General features: G+C 36.7%; 1 protein-coding gene across 1 annotated transcript in view; it reads left to right on the top strand.

Annotated features, from left to right (window-relative positions):
• The window catches only part of LCA5 (lebercilin LCA5), a 121,029-nt gene that overhangs the window by 82,289 nt on the left and 24,232 nt on the right, over positions 1–14,508 (top strand). The window contains exons 5-6 of the mRNA XM_053710471.1: positions 12,140–12,236; positions 13,858–14,006. Of these exons, the coding sequence (XP_053566446.1) occupies positions 12,140–12,236; positions 13,858–14,006 (246 nt within the window). The remainder of the gene's footprint in view (positions 1–12,139; positions 12,237–13,857; positions 14,007–14,508) is intronic.

Below are 14,508 nucleotides of genomic sequence, written 5' to 3'. Positions count from 1 at the left end.
TTTATGCACCAAGATTTGACTGGATTCCTTGAAGCTTTGAATTATATTGTGCACTGAAGAAGGTGAAATGCTCAAAATCCTACTGATTTGTCTATGCTGAATATTGTTCTCAAAGTGTTGGATTATTTCCTGACGCATCTGTTGGCAGATTGGTGAGCCTCTAACCATCCTTGCTCATGAAGGACTAGGCCTTTTTTGGAGGCTACTTATATACTATGATTACAAAGTAAAACTATGATTCACAAAGTAAAACATCAAATAATGTGCTAATAATGTGTTTTTATTATAGTACAGGGTGAACTGAATTTACAAATGACTTTTTGTTTGTTTTTTTTTGCATTTTCCTTACTGTCCCAACTTTTTTGGAATTGGGGTTGTACTTTCTTGGAAAGTGTTATTTATTTTGTTTGTTTTCTGCTAGAAGAGTTTCTCTTTTTTTTCTGATCCTCCTTATCTGTTGTTTCATCAGGATAAGGCTGTTTTTTAGAACTTGGATATTGTTTGGTCAATTTAATATTTAATTGATGCTACTAAGATTTTTAGACAAACTTTTAGTTTGTTCTTCTTTCTGATCCTAGGAATGGTCAGAAGACTTCTGCTGTTTCTTTAGCCTTTTGGTTAAAACGTTTGTCTTTCAAAGCTTATTTGGAGGCAGGTCTGCCTCTGCTGCAGTGGATTTATACTCATTCTACTAGGACAGTTGTAACTTCTTGGGCTTTCAAAAATGAACCTTCAGTTGGTCAAAATGAACCTTCAGTTGGTCAAAATAGCTATTTGGTCTTCTTTGTTTACTTTTTCAAAATTCTCCATTTTAAAGGTTTTTGCTTCTTTTGAAGCAACCTTTGGTTTGGTAAAAAGTTTCTTCAGGCATTATGTGCGTGTATGTGTGTGTATATGTATATATATATGTATATGTGTGTGTGTGTATATATATATAAAGACAGGGATTTCAGCACTCTTTTCATCTAAATAAACAGCTCCAAATTTGAATTAAACAAAGTAACAATTTATTGGCATAGGCAGTTGAAAGTTATGACACGCTGCATCCCCCAGAACAGAGGATGTACAAATTGATAGTGTAGCGCACAATATAGGCTAACCAATGTGAAATTGCTAGAAGTAGCAAAATCAAAATATTGAAACAGAATAAAATTAACCTGACCGGCCAGGGTGAACCAAGGTACCTAATAATGCATGTGTGTACAAGACAATATTACGTTGTTAGAAAATATATTTTAGATAACTACACCCAGCTGCACACAGAACCTTCACCCTAAATGTGGAGGTATGTCTTGGGCAGATTTGTAACACGGAATCTAAGTTATCGATAATATTCTCATATCAGAGCAAGTTTTTACATTATACATATGTAGCATATGAAAAACATTGTAAAGCTTGGCAGACAGTTGCAAGAATTTGGTAGAGTGAGGATTCAAACAACTACACCCTGCTGCACACAGAACCCCCAAATGTTTAAAGTGGTATATCCTGGGAAGGTAATATAAAAATGGGATCTAAGTTGTGTAATCAGACAATCTCTAAACCAAGCGGTAGTATTATACAATGTGAGAACAACAAAAAATTTGCACATAAGGTTAATAAGCTCAAGCATAGAAGAGCTAGCTTTGTTAGTAAGGAAGTCCCAAGAACATATAGGGCAATCCCAAGCAGTTTTCCGTGCAAGAAGAAAAAAGCTACATCGGCAAACAGTGTTCTCCTTAAAGCTGTGCTGCAGTATTTATGCTCAAGAAATCACCTCAACAGGCGTCTCCAAAGAGATTAAGTTATCTGTGAGTATAGGCACTTAGAAAATGGGCACTTTGAGCTTCGTGCTTAGAAAGGCCAAATACATAGGAACTTCAAGCAGTGTGTAATATCGACATACTACACCTTCCTTCCAGAGCTGCTGCGGCTACAGGTTCCTTTTGTTGTAAAACAAACAAGTAATTTTCCAAATTCAGGCTGAAGAAAAAACCTGCTGCATGTTCAAGCGGTACGGAGATCGGTACACAAGGTCACATGGTAGATCAGCTGATGCCGACGTGCGTTTCACCCCCTTGTCTATTGGTAAGGCGGGGCTTAGTCAGGGCAGATACTGAGGATTGAGAGTCTCGCTTTTTATGGCATTATGCATGTTGCGCCCCTACTTACAGGTGAACTGCTATACATTATTACAAAGAGATTATTCCACAGACAGTGAACTTTTAATATAGTTAGCAAATAACCAAAACAATATAGTTGGAAACAAAGTGCATTTAAAATAGACATATTTGTCTCAAAATGATTTCCAACACAATATATACATTTAGAATGGTTTAAACCTACTGATAGATGACGTACGCAAAAGAATACTTAAGTATGCTATTCAGCTTTTGATTGTGAAGACTTAGTGAAAAGGCAATAGATATGTGACCATGAGTAAATCATCGTTATAGGAAGCAGGCCATATCGAGCTTATCGTTAATTCCGTTGGGAAATTGAGTATCCAAAGTGGATATCCATCTGCATTCCTTTCTAAGGAGTATTTGTTAAACAAGTGAAACTTAGGGCAGAAACATTGAGCCTGCAAAACTATAAAAAATCAAAAATCATTCCTAGAGGTTTAAGACTGAGATTTGATCCAGGTACAAACCTTAGAGAAGATGAAGGGGGAGAGGAGTTTATGGAAGACTGGAATTCCAGTCTTTCTGACTGCTCTATAATTTTTATGAATAAAATGGTGAAACGAAATCAAGAAAGATTAGACAAAACCATTGCAAAGGTTGAAGAGTCATTAAAACAAGTGAATAACTTTGAGAATAATCCAAATTTTGGGAAACTCAATGACAAAATTAAGGAGCAGATAGCCAGATTACAAACAGACATCAAACTGAGGAAGGGACGGAAATTTTAAAGAGATAATGAAGATTATAAGAATAATAGAGTGTATAGTTACCAAACAGTAAGAGGGTCTTTTGACTCTGGAACAGATGGGTCAGATATTGAAAGATACCCTAAAAAGTGGAGTTAACAGCCAACAAAGATTTTTAGGGGAAGGAGGAGAGGGGGCAGGAAGAGATGCAGGAGGGGGCCATACCAACTCCAGAGAGAGGCGGTACCCCTCCAGACAAAGGAGACAGCAGAACTACAATCAGAGTCAGGAAAGATTTCAGCAGTCGAACACAGAGATTTTGAGGATGCAGGGGGTATTAGCATCCCCAACGACGGATCTCCAGGTTGTCAATCTGTCTTCTTTCAAACTTAATGCAGCTCATATGAGTGTTTTAAAGAAAGGTTTATCCTTTTGTCCTACCAACAACCTTGATAAATTCAATTTCTTAAAAGATCTCCATCTGTTTGCAAGGCAAATTGTACTTTCCCAGATTATGAAAGGGAAAAGTAAACATTTGGTTGAAGATGTTGCTCAGACAGATTGGCCATCCAGGACCTCCAAGATCTCTTGGTGGAGGGAGAAGGCAGTCAGCTGCCCTTTTCCCAGCATGAGGAAAATATTCCACAGACCAAGGCACATTCCAATTTTAGACCCAAGTCCAAATATATGCCGCAGCTCTCTATGGTACCAGCCGCCAATATCTTTGTAAAGCAGGTAGAAAAAGGCATTCACAAACTACAAACGTTTGGCCTAGTGAATGGCAATCTGTCTAAAGCAGAAAGAAAGACCATGAATGAATTGATGAATGCAAAAGAGATGGTCATAAAACCCGGCGGACAAGGGTGGTAACCTTGTCCTCTGGGATGAGAGCAAGTATATCTTTGAGGTAAGAAGACAGCTACTAGATAAAGACCAGTATCAGCATCTCACCTATAAAATTGATGGCATTATTAGCCTTGCAGAATTCAAATACATGTACCCAGAGTTCCCAGTGATGCCAGTCTTCTACTGTAGCCCTAAAATTCATAAAAACTTAAAGGGACAGTATACTGTAAAATAGTTTTCCCTTAATGTGTTTACAATTGCTTTTTTTACCAACTGCAGAGTAAAAAATGTATGAAAATTAGCTTTTTAAGGTTTATTTGTGAACATTAAAGCTCTGATTTTGTGTTTAGAAGCCACAACCTAATAAAATGGGTTGAGCTTGTAGGTATAATCAGATCTCATTACTGTATCACATTGTGTGCATATACATGTTTCTTTATCTTATATCTGTCCATAAAACAATCACCAGTACTTGGAGAGAACAATGGAAAATCAACATTTTATTACCTTATCTCTGCTATATCCCACTGGGAGTATAATTTCTTCTGCTGGCTGTGTTTACAAAGCTTATCTATAGCTGGGACCTGCGGCCACAAACTTTCAGAATAGGTGGGGATACCACATGCTAAATCAACTATTTCAAATGCCAATATAAGGGTAAAGGATCTACTTGTAAACAATTTAATACACTCCAGCAGGTAAAGTGGGTCATTGGGAACAAATTAAATGGGAGAAATTTTTGAGTAAACTGTCCCTTTAATTAACCCTCCAGGGAGGCGTATTATAGCTGGTATAGGGAGCCTCACTGAGAACCTGGGTAACTATATTGATTTCTTTCTTAGACCCTTTCTCAGCACCATGCCCTCCTTTGTACTCGATACATCTGACTTCCTATTTAAAATAGATAGTTTATCAATTCCACAGGGAGCACTACTTGTATCTTTGGACGTAGAAGGACTATATTTGTCCATTCCACACAGGGCTGGCATACAAGCCTGTGGACATTTCCTCATGACAAGGGGGACAGTCTTTTCGCAAACACACAGACTTTCTAGTCCAATTACTAACCTTTGTTCTAACTAACAACATTTCATGTTTGATGGCAAAATATATAAACAACTGAGAGGGACAGCAATGGGTTCCTGGGAGATGAGTGAGGTGTATCAGAACCATCTTTTTGAGAAGAACATCCACATGTGGCTACGATATGTGATATCGTATATATATGATATATATGATGACATCTTCATGATATGGGAGGATACTGTTGAAAGTCTAAGAGACTTTGTCTCTAATATGAATCAAAATGATAAGAACATTACTCTCACCCTACAGCATAGTAAAGAGGAACTTGCATTTCTAGATATCAAAGTTAGGGTAGAGAGAGGAACTGTAGTATCAGAAAATTTTCGAAAAGAGACTACAACTAATAGTCTCCTTTTAGCTTCCAGTCTACGGGATAAACTAGTAAGAAGCCAGTTTGTTTCCCAACAAAAAGGGAAAAACTGGCTTTCCCAACACAAACTTCGAGGCAATCACCCATGTGGAAAATGTGGTACATGCAAATACATGGTGAAAACTAAAGAGTTTGGCACTAACACAGGAAAAGTGTTTAAACTAAAACATTTTGTCAATTGCAACACTGAAGGGGTTGTGCACCTGCTCTCCTGTTCATGTCCCACTTTTTATGTGGGTAAAACTAAAAGATCGATCAAAGACCGTATCACTGAACATCGTGATGATATAAAAAATAACAATCAAAAGAGTAATGTGGCTAAACATTTTAAGAAATTCCATACCTGTAATCCTGACTCTCTTAGGGTAAAAGGCATAGATAGATGTATTAACAATGGCAGAGGAGGTGACAATGATAAAATACTCCTTAGAAAGGAATGCAGATGGATATCCACTTTGGATACTCAATTTCCCAACGGACTTAATGATAAGCTCAATATGACCTGCTTCCTACAACGATGTTTTACTCATGGTCACATATCTATTGCCTTTTCACTAAGTCTTCACAATCAAAAGCTGAATAGCATACTTAGGTATTATTTTGCGTACATCATCTATCAGTAGGTTTAAACCATTCTAAATGTATATATTGTGTTGGAAATCATTTTGAGACAAATATGTCTATTTTAAATGCACTTTGTTTCCAACTATATTGTTTTGGTTATTTGCTAACTATATTAAAAGTTCACTGTCTGTGGAATAATCTTTGTAATAATGTATAGCAGTTCATCCATCAGTAGGGGCGCAACATGCATAATGCCATAAAAAGCGAGACTCTAAATCCTCAGTATCCGCCCTGATGAAGCCCCACCTTACCAATAGACGAGGGGATGAAACTCGCATCGGCATCAGCTGACCTACCATGTGACCTTGTGTACCAATCTCCGTACTGCTTGAACATGCAGCGGGTTTTTTCTTCAGCCTGAATTTGGAAAATTACTCGTTTGTTTTACAACAAGAGGAACCTGTAGCCGCAGCAGCTCTGAAAGGAAGCTGTAGTATGTCGATATTACACACTGCTTGAAGTTCCTATGTATTTGGCCTTTCTGAGCACGAAGCTCAAAGGGCCCATTTTCTAAGTGCCTATACTCACAGATAACTTAATCTCTTTGGAGACGCCTGTCAAGGTGATTTCTTGAGCATAAATACTGCAGCACAGCTTTAAGGAGAACACTATTTGCCGATGTAGCTTTTTTCTTCTTGCACAGAAAACTGCTTGGGATTGCCCTATATGTTCTTGGGACTTCCTTACTAACAACGCTAGCTCTTCTATGCTTGAGCTTATTAAACTTATGTGCAATTTTTTTGTTGTTCTCTCATTGTATAACACTACCGCTTGGTTAAGAGATTGTCTGATTACACAACTTAGATCCCATTTTTATATTACCTGCCCAGGATATACCTATTTAAACATTTGGGGGTTCTGTGTGCAGCAGGGTGTAGTTGTTTGAATAGTAACAGGAAGGTGAGTGGCAGGCTCTGCAATAACCAGACTTGCACTCCAAAAAATATAATAAAATAATATTTTATTAGTGGAAAAATAGTAAAATATACATATGTGGCTGAACACAGAATAGAGGGGACAAGACAAACAAGCCTGACGCGTTTCGTGCCCCCTAGTGGCGCTTATTCATAGGCTAAAGCACCAGGTGAGTGGTACCTATTTAAAGGGAAAACAAATTAATCCTTTATGTGCTGAACTGGCTTAAAAACAAACTCATGTTAAAAACATACACAAGTGACATTGGGATCTCTTATATTAAAGATATGTACACAGGAGTAGATTAACCAACACCAGAGAGAGACATCTTAGACTTTCCTAACCATAATTATCAAAAAATAGGATGTCATATAATAACTACAAAATTACATTCTATGCATAACCTAAATAGGTATAACAGGGGTACTTAATAGAATTTTACAGTGAACCAGAACATTAATAAATATTGTGCATAATTATAGAGAAAATAAGAGGATGTTTTCCACAATCACCCATTATGTTCAATAGGGTATAAGGTTCAAAAGACACATATATTATAAACCACCTCTTCAATAATCAATGAGGTAGTCTATATCACACGCTTTATTCATTCCATGGGGTTGGCATGTATTTAATTTAATTATCCAGAAAATTTCCTTCTTATCTAATATTAATTGTCTATTGCCACCCCTAGTTGGGACTCTAGCAATGTCAATAATTTGAACAGAAATATCTGCCAGATGAGTAAAATGCAAACCATTAAAATGACTAGCTACTGCTGAGTCCTTGGAGTAATATTTGACATCTCTTACATGTTCTCCATACCTGGTTCTAACTTCACGTGAGGTTTTACCTACATATTGACATTTGCAAAATGCAAATGTTGCAAGTCAAAAGATAGATAGCAAATTTAGTTTTACAATTAGCATAAAAATCTATGACATATTGTGTATTATCTACACTAGAGGAAAAATATTTTCCCCTGATCAGATTAGGGCAAGTCTGGCAGTCCCTGCTCCCACATTTAAAGAGGCCCTTCTTCGATAGCCAATCTCCTTAGGGACCACTCTTAACATCAGTAACCATGCTGGGTGCAAGAACCTTCCCTAATGTCATAGGTTTTTTAGAAACGTATCTAAAATTTTTCACATATGGTTTAAGGACTTCCTCCCCCTATAAGTTATAGGGGTCCCATGGTAAATGCCTACCATAGATTGGTACAGGAAGATATACTAAAGTTAGAGGCTGAAATCTCTACAAGCGGCGATGCTGCCACCCATAATCTCAAATTTCAGGAGCGAATTGCTATTAAAACTCTTAGAAGCAATGATGATATAGTCATCAGAGGTTCGGATAAGGGTGGCAGCATCGTTGTTATGGATAAATCATATTATTTTGATGAAGCATTAAGACAACTCTCAGATAACAGTGTATATCGGCTATTACCATATAATCCTGTTCACAACTTCAAAAAAGAGATGGGCAAGTTAGTAGCTGATGGCATAATCCTGGGTATTTTTAATGATGAAGATTTAGATACATTAATTCCAGAACATCCTATCACTCCCTTATTCCATCATGTCCCTAAAATTCACAAAAATAGGGACAGCCCGCCGGGAAAGCCTATTGTTGCGGGCATAGGGTCCTTATTAGAACCCTTGGGTGAGTGGATAGATACAATTTTACAGCCAATAGCACAACGACAACTTAGTTATCTCAGGGACACATCACATTTGTTAACCACACTAAATACAATTCAATGGCAGCCAAAGTACAGTTGGATTACAGCTGACATAGTTTCTCTATATACCAGCATACCCCAACATGCAGGTATAAGAGCAGTCAATTTCTTTCTGAAGAGAGATACGGATTTGAGTGACCATGAAATAAATTACATATGTGAAATTTTACAATTTTTGCTTTCACATAATTATTTCATGTTTAACAAGGAGTACTACTTACAGATCAGAGGGACCGCCATGGGGGCAAAATTTGCCCCAGCATTCGCAAATATTTATGTCTCATGGTGGGAACTAACTTATATGTTTACGGCTACTAATCCCTGGGTCGATGAAGTAGTACTTTTTGTACGGTACATTGATGACCTGTTGTTAATTGTCAGAAATGACAAGGAGAATGTCATTTTGGATAATTTTTTGACTTACCTTAGTGACAACCAGATGGGTTTGCAGTTCACAGGTGAACAAAACAATCAAGAGATTAATTACTTAGATCTAACTCTGAGAATAGTTGACAATCAAATTGTCAGTCAAACTTATAGAAAACCAGTGACAGGCAATACCATCTTGCATGCGGCATCTCAGCATCCAGAACATGTTAAAAAAGCCATACCTAGAGGGCAGTTTATTAGATTACGCAGGAACACCAAAAGTGATTCAATCTATGAGAAGCAGTCTTTAGAGTTAAAAGAAAGGCTAATCAAGAGAGGCTACAATTCAAATAGATTAGAACAATGTAGGCTTGCAGTGAAATCTTATAATAAACCAGCCAATACTGAGATAAAACCTAAAAAAACTACTAATGATACCATTGTATTCACAACTGAATATTCAATGCATTATGATGCGGTAGTAAAAATTCTAAAAAAACATTCACATGTTTTATTGGGGGATGAAGTCCTTAAACCATATGTGAAAAATTTTAGATACGTTTCTAAAAAACCTATGACATTAGGGAAGGTTCTTGCACCCAGCATGGTTACTGATGTTAAGAGTGGTCCCTCAGGAGATTGGCTATAGAAGAAGGGCCTCTTTAAATGTGGGAGCAGGGACTGCCAGTCTTGCCCTAATCTGATCAGGGGAAAATATTTTTCCTCTAGTGTAGATAATAAACAATATGTCATAGATTTTTATGCTAATTGTAAAACTAAATTTGCTATCTATCTTTTGACTTGCAACATTTGCAAATGTCAATATGTAGGTAAAACCTCACGTGAAGTTAGAACCAGGTATGGAGAACATGTAAGAGATGTCAAATATTACTCCAAGGACTCAGCAGTAGCTAGTCATTTTAATGGTTTGCATTTTACTCATCTGGCAGATATTTCTGTTCAAATTATTGACATTGCTAGAGTCCCAACTAGGGGTGGCAATAGACAATTAATATTAGATAAGAAGGAAATTTTCTGGATAATTAAATTAAATACATGCCAACCCCATGGAATGAATAAAGCGTGTGATATAGACTACCTCATTGATTATTGAAGAGGTGGTTTATAATATATGTGTCTTTTGAACCTTATACCCTATTGAACATAATGGGTGATTGTGGAAAACATCCTCTTATTTTCTCTATAATTATGCACAATATTTATTAATGTTCTGGTTCACTGTAAAATTCTATTAAGTACCCCTGTTATACCTATTTAGGTTATGCATAGAATGTAATTTTGTATTTTTTATATGACATCCTATTTTTTGATAATTATGGTTAGGAAAGTCTAAGATGTCTCTCTCTGGTGTTGGTTAATCTACTCCTGTGTACATATCTTTAATATAAGAGATCCCAATGTCACTTGTGTATGTTTTTAACATGAGTTTGTTTTTAAGCCAGTTCAGCACATAAAGGGTTAATTTGTTTTCCCTTTAAATAGGTACCACTCACCTGGTGCTTTAGCCTATGAATAAGCGCCACTAGGGGGCGCGAAACGCGTCAGGCTTGTTTGTCTTGTCCCCTCTGTTCTGTGTTCAGCCACATATGTATATTTTACTATTTTTCCACTAATAAAATATTCTTTTATTATATTTTTTGGAGCACAAGTCTGGTTATTGCAGAGCCTGCCACTCACCTTCCTGTTACTATTGATTGTAAGAGATTTGGAGTTAATCGCTGGCTACGGCACTCTGCCATTAGTCTCTATTGGAGGATTACAGTTGTATTTGCCGGTGCCAGTTCCGGACGCTGCTATACCGCGCACATCTTTCCTGTATGCTGTAGTTGTTTGAATCCTCACTCTACCAAATTCTTGCTACTGTCTGCCAAGCTTTACAATGTTTTTCATATGCTACATATGTATAATGTAAAAACTTGCTCTGATATGAGAATATTATCGATAGCTTAGATTCCGTGTTACAAATCTGCCCAAGACATACCTCCACATTTAGGGTGAAGGTTCTGTGTGCAGCTGGGTGTAGTTATCTAAGATATATTTTCTAACAAAGTAATATTGTCTTGTACACACATGCATTATTAGGTACCTTGGTTCACCCTGGCCGGTCAGGTTTATTTTATTCTGTTTCAATATTTTGATTTTGCTACTTCTAGCAATTTCACATTGGTTAGCCTATATTGTGCGCTACACTATCAATTTGTACATCCTGTGTTCTGGGGGATGCAGTGTGTCATAACTTTCAACTGCCTATGCCAATAAATTGTTACTTTGTTTAATTCAAATTTGGAGCTGTTTGTTTAGATGAAAAGAGTGCTGAAATCCCTGTCTTTTATAGAAACAATTATTTTCTTTGTTTCTTTTTTCTCTCTTTAGCTATTCTTGATGTATTTTTTGTAAGGGTCTGCACCACTAGCCCTATGGCTTTGTTGTAGGGTGAAAGTATATATACATTTACTTCACCCGTCCAGCTCACAGTCCTAGCAATTGCTTCCCACTTTGTTTTTTGCTCATATATACAGTATATATATATATATATATATATATATATATATATATATATATATATATATATATATATATTTATTTATTTATATATATTTGTATATATATATGTGTGTGTGTGTGTGTATTTATATCATTATAAGAAAGGAATATATTTATTTTAGGTTGTGGACTTAATTTCTCAGTAAAAAAGGTGTTTGTTTTTTTGTTTTTTTTTAAATCCCTTCCTTTCTGTTATTACTTGTGGACTTCACAGCTTGGGTATTAGTTCCCATAATTAATGGATCATGGACTCTCACCACCTGTATGAAAGAAAACATAATTTATACTTGCCTGATATTTTAATTTCTTTCATGGTGGTGAGAGTCCACGAGACCCCACCCTTGTGTTTTTTCTGGGGTTAGTTTTTTCTTAAGCATTTTTTTCCCTTCTCCTTTTTATGGCTCTTATTCCTTTTTCTTACCTCACTTGCTTGGCTATACGTTAGACTAAGGTATCTGTGATTTTTGGAGGGGTTTTATAGATCTCTTGGGGTTTGGGACTCTTTGTCTCCTTGTGGTAGAAAAGGGTAATTCCCATTAGTAATGGATCATGGACTCTCACCACCGTGAAATAAATTATCAGGTAAGTATAAATTAAGTTTTTTATGTTTTTCTCACAGAGGAGTCATAAAACTATGAACCCAACAATGGTTGCCAATGTGATTGCATGCCTGGTTAATCAAAATGCTGCTAGAAATCCCTGCTTTTCTTTTTTTAATCTAACTTCATAACCAAGAAACACGTTTTTCTAAATTATCATTTTTTTTCTTCAGGAGAAAGAAAAGGAACTTGATGTTAAAAACATATATGCTTATCGGTTGTCAAAGCCACCTCAAAAGAAAGAAACTGAGATAACCCCTAGAAGGAAAGGTACAAATATTTATCTTTAGTGCTGTTTGTGTAGTCTCTAAATGACAGCTATCAGTGTTTTAACCTATCAATTGCAACCAACACATTTGCCACACAAATGTATTGTGGGTATAAAACAACTACTGTTTCTAGCATGTTTAAAGGGACAATATATTGCATAATGACATGTTTTAATTTCATTAAGCACTAGTGACACTGGAATCTGCAGAGCATTGATTGTTACTCAGCTGATACTGGCCTTGAGCTTTGTGCACTATAATGTTCCTGCAATAGCTGTCACCATTTATTTGCTAGCTGCATTTGTTTCTGAAGTTATCTTTTTTTTTTTTAAAAGTTACCTGCAGCAGTTTAAGGTTGTGTATGTTGGTCACAGGCTTACATTATTGCCATTACAGAATAAAGCATTGGAGCTATGAGTGCCATGTCCCATCTCCATGGTAAGGCAGGCAAGGCTGATAATACAACCACAAGGAGAACACAGAGATTGTATAGTTTACAACTCAACTCAGTTTCACCAATGGTGAATTCAATTAGACTTTGAACATATATTTGAAAGTGTTGTAGTTGGGAAATGTGCATGATTTACATTAAAAATTTACATTTGCCTCAAAGCTGCCTGGCATCAGGGAACTTACTATTAAGATGCCACCAATTAGAATTTATTTCCTGGATAATTTTTTTTAAATTTTAAATGCTTATTGGGGTTTTGAAAGTCTATTATTTGTTCGTTCCTGTGAGTGCGCTTCTCTCTGTATGTATTTAGTCTCCCTAAGGGAAAAAGGGGCAACCAGACATGGACTCTTTGCTCAGTGTGCTAAGAGGAATATGGCTACACCTCACTGATGAGGCCCAATGAAGGGCGAAACGATCATCTGGGGTTTTTGTTGTCCTTGTTCAGAGAGGAATTGCCTGGTATTTCGGCACTGGACTGACCGTAATAGGCGGGATCAGTTTGATATACTACAGAAAAGTTCTACTCTGTGAAAAGCGTTACTGGGCTAAAAGAAGCTGCACCCAGATGGTAAATCGCTATAGAACAGGCTAACAATGGTATTGAGCTGGTTGTTTGTTCCTGTGAATGCGCTTCTCTCTGTATTTATTTATTATACAAACCACTACAACCCTTTCCAAGTTTTTCTGGCAATAAAAGAATGCTTTGCTGCAACATTCAAATCTTTACAATTTGGGGTGGGTAAGGACTACAAAAAAATTAAAGCAACTACTCATGATCATTGACTACTAGGTTAGATATTGGAACTTTAACAGGAGTGTCCCACCTTTTAAATGAGGGACCTGACAGTGCCAGCTTGCCATGTCAACCTAAAAATTGGGCATGCCAACTTAAGAGTTAGCTATAAACTACCACCATACTACCCTAGAATCATTCAAGCAAGGTGTTTTTCCACACATTCTTTAGACCACCTGCATTTTAGACTGGGAACTGCATGTCCCAAATTTCTGTGTGGCCATAGTGCATTAATGTGTTTGTTTTACTACTTGAAGATTCCATCAATACTTTGAACTTGAATCATAAACAAATACTTCAATATGTTTTTATGCACTTTTTGAAATGTGACTTAGACTGCTACTTTTTCTTTACAAAATGTATATATTTTTCTAGTAACAAATCAAAGAATAAATACAAAGAGCGTACAGACTACTGAATATGCCTCGTCGGTGGAATTTACTCCTCCACCCCCACCCCCACCTGTTTTTGATGGAATGGATGATGAAGTGGATGAGAACCAACAAGCAGTACTACGAAGGATTGTAAGAAAATCCATTGTTTTGAATATTGTCAGAAATTATTATTTTTATGTACTAATACATGCACACAGCCTGCAGTATATCTGTCAAAGATCTGATAAGCAAATTCTGTCTCTTTTACCTCTCCAGACATGTTGGAAAAATTGCTATTCTGCTTTTGCTAAACTGGTCCTGTAATATAGAAATCCTATGTATTCAAATTCTGTTTTTGTAAGACCGACTTGAGGTCAAAATGCCAGTCACATTACAAATATTTCTATAAAAAAAAACAACCCAAAAAACCAAAGTTAAAGGTTGTTTAAAGAAGGGAGCTGCCTATTTTGTGTTCAAAATATAGAAATAATGGTGAGTTAGTGGAAAAAGTAGACGTAGGCAGTATGCCACACAGTACTTTACCCAGCGTACTGTGTTGCCATCGTATGGTAAAGGAGCGCTGATCGTGCTCCCTTACCATATGAAGCCAGATCGCCTATCGAGTGTCACTGTCTGTAACGATGATGGGGTG

The sequence above is a fragment of the Bombina bombina genome, chromosome 4 (assembly GCF_027579735.1).
Source record: "Bombina bombina isolate aBomBom1 chromosome 4, aBomBom1.pri, whole genome shotgun sequence".
NCBI classification, from domain to species: domain Eukaryota; kingdom Metazoa; phylum Chordata; class Amphibia; order Anura; family Bombinatoridae; genus Bombina; species Bombina bombina.
This window is presented reverse-complemented; position numbering and strand designations above follow the sequence as displayed.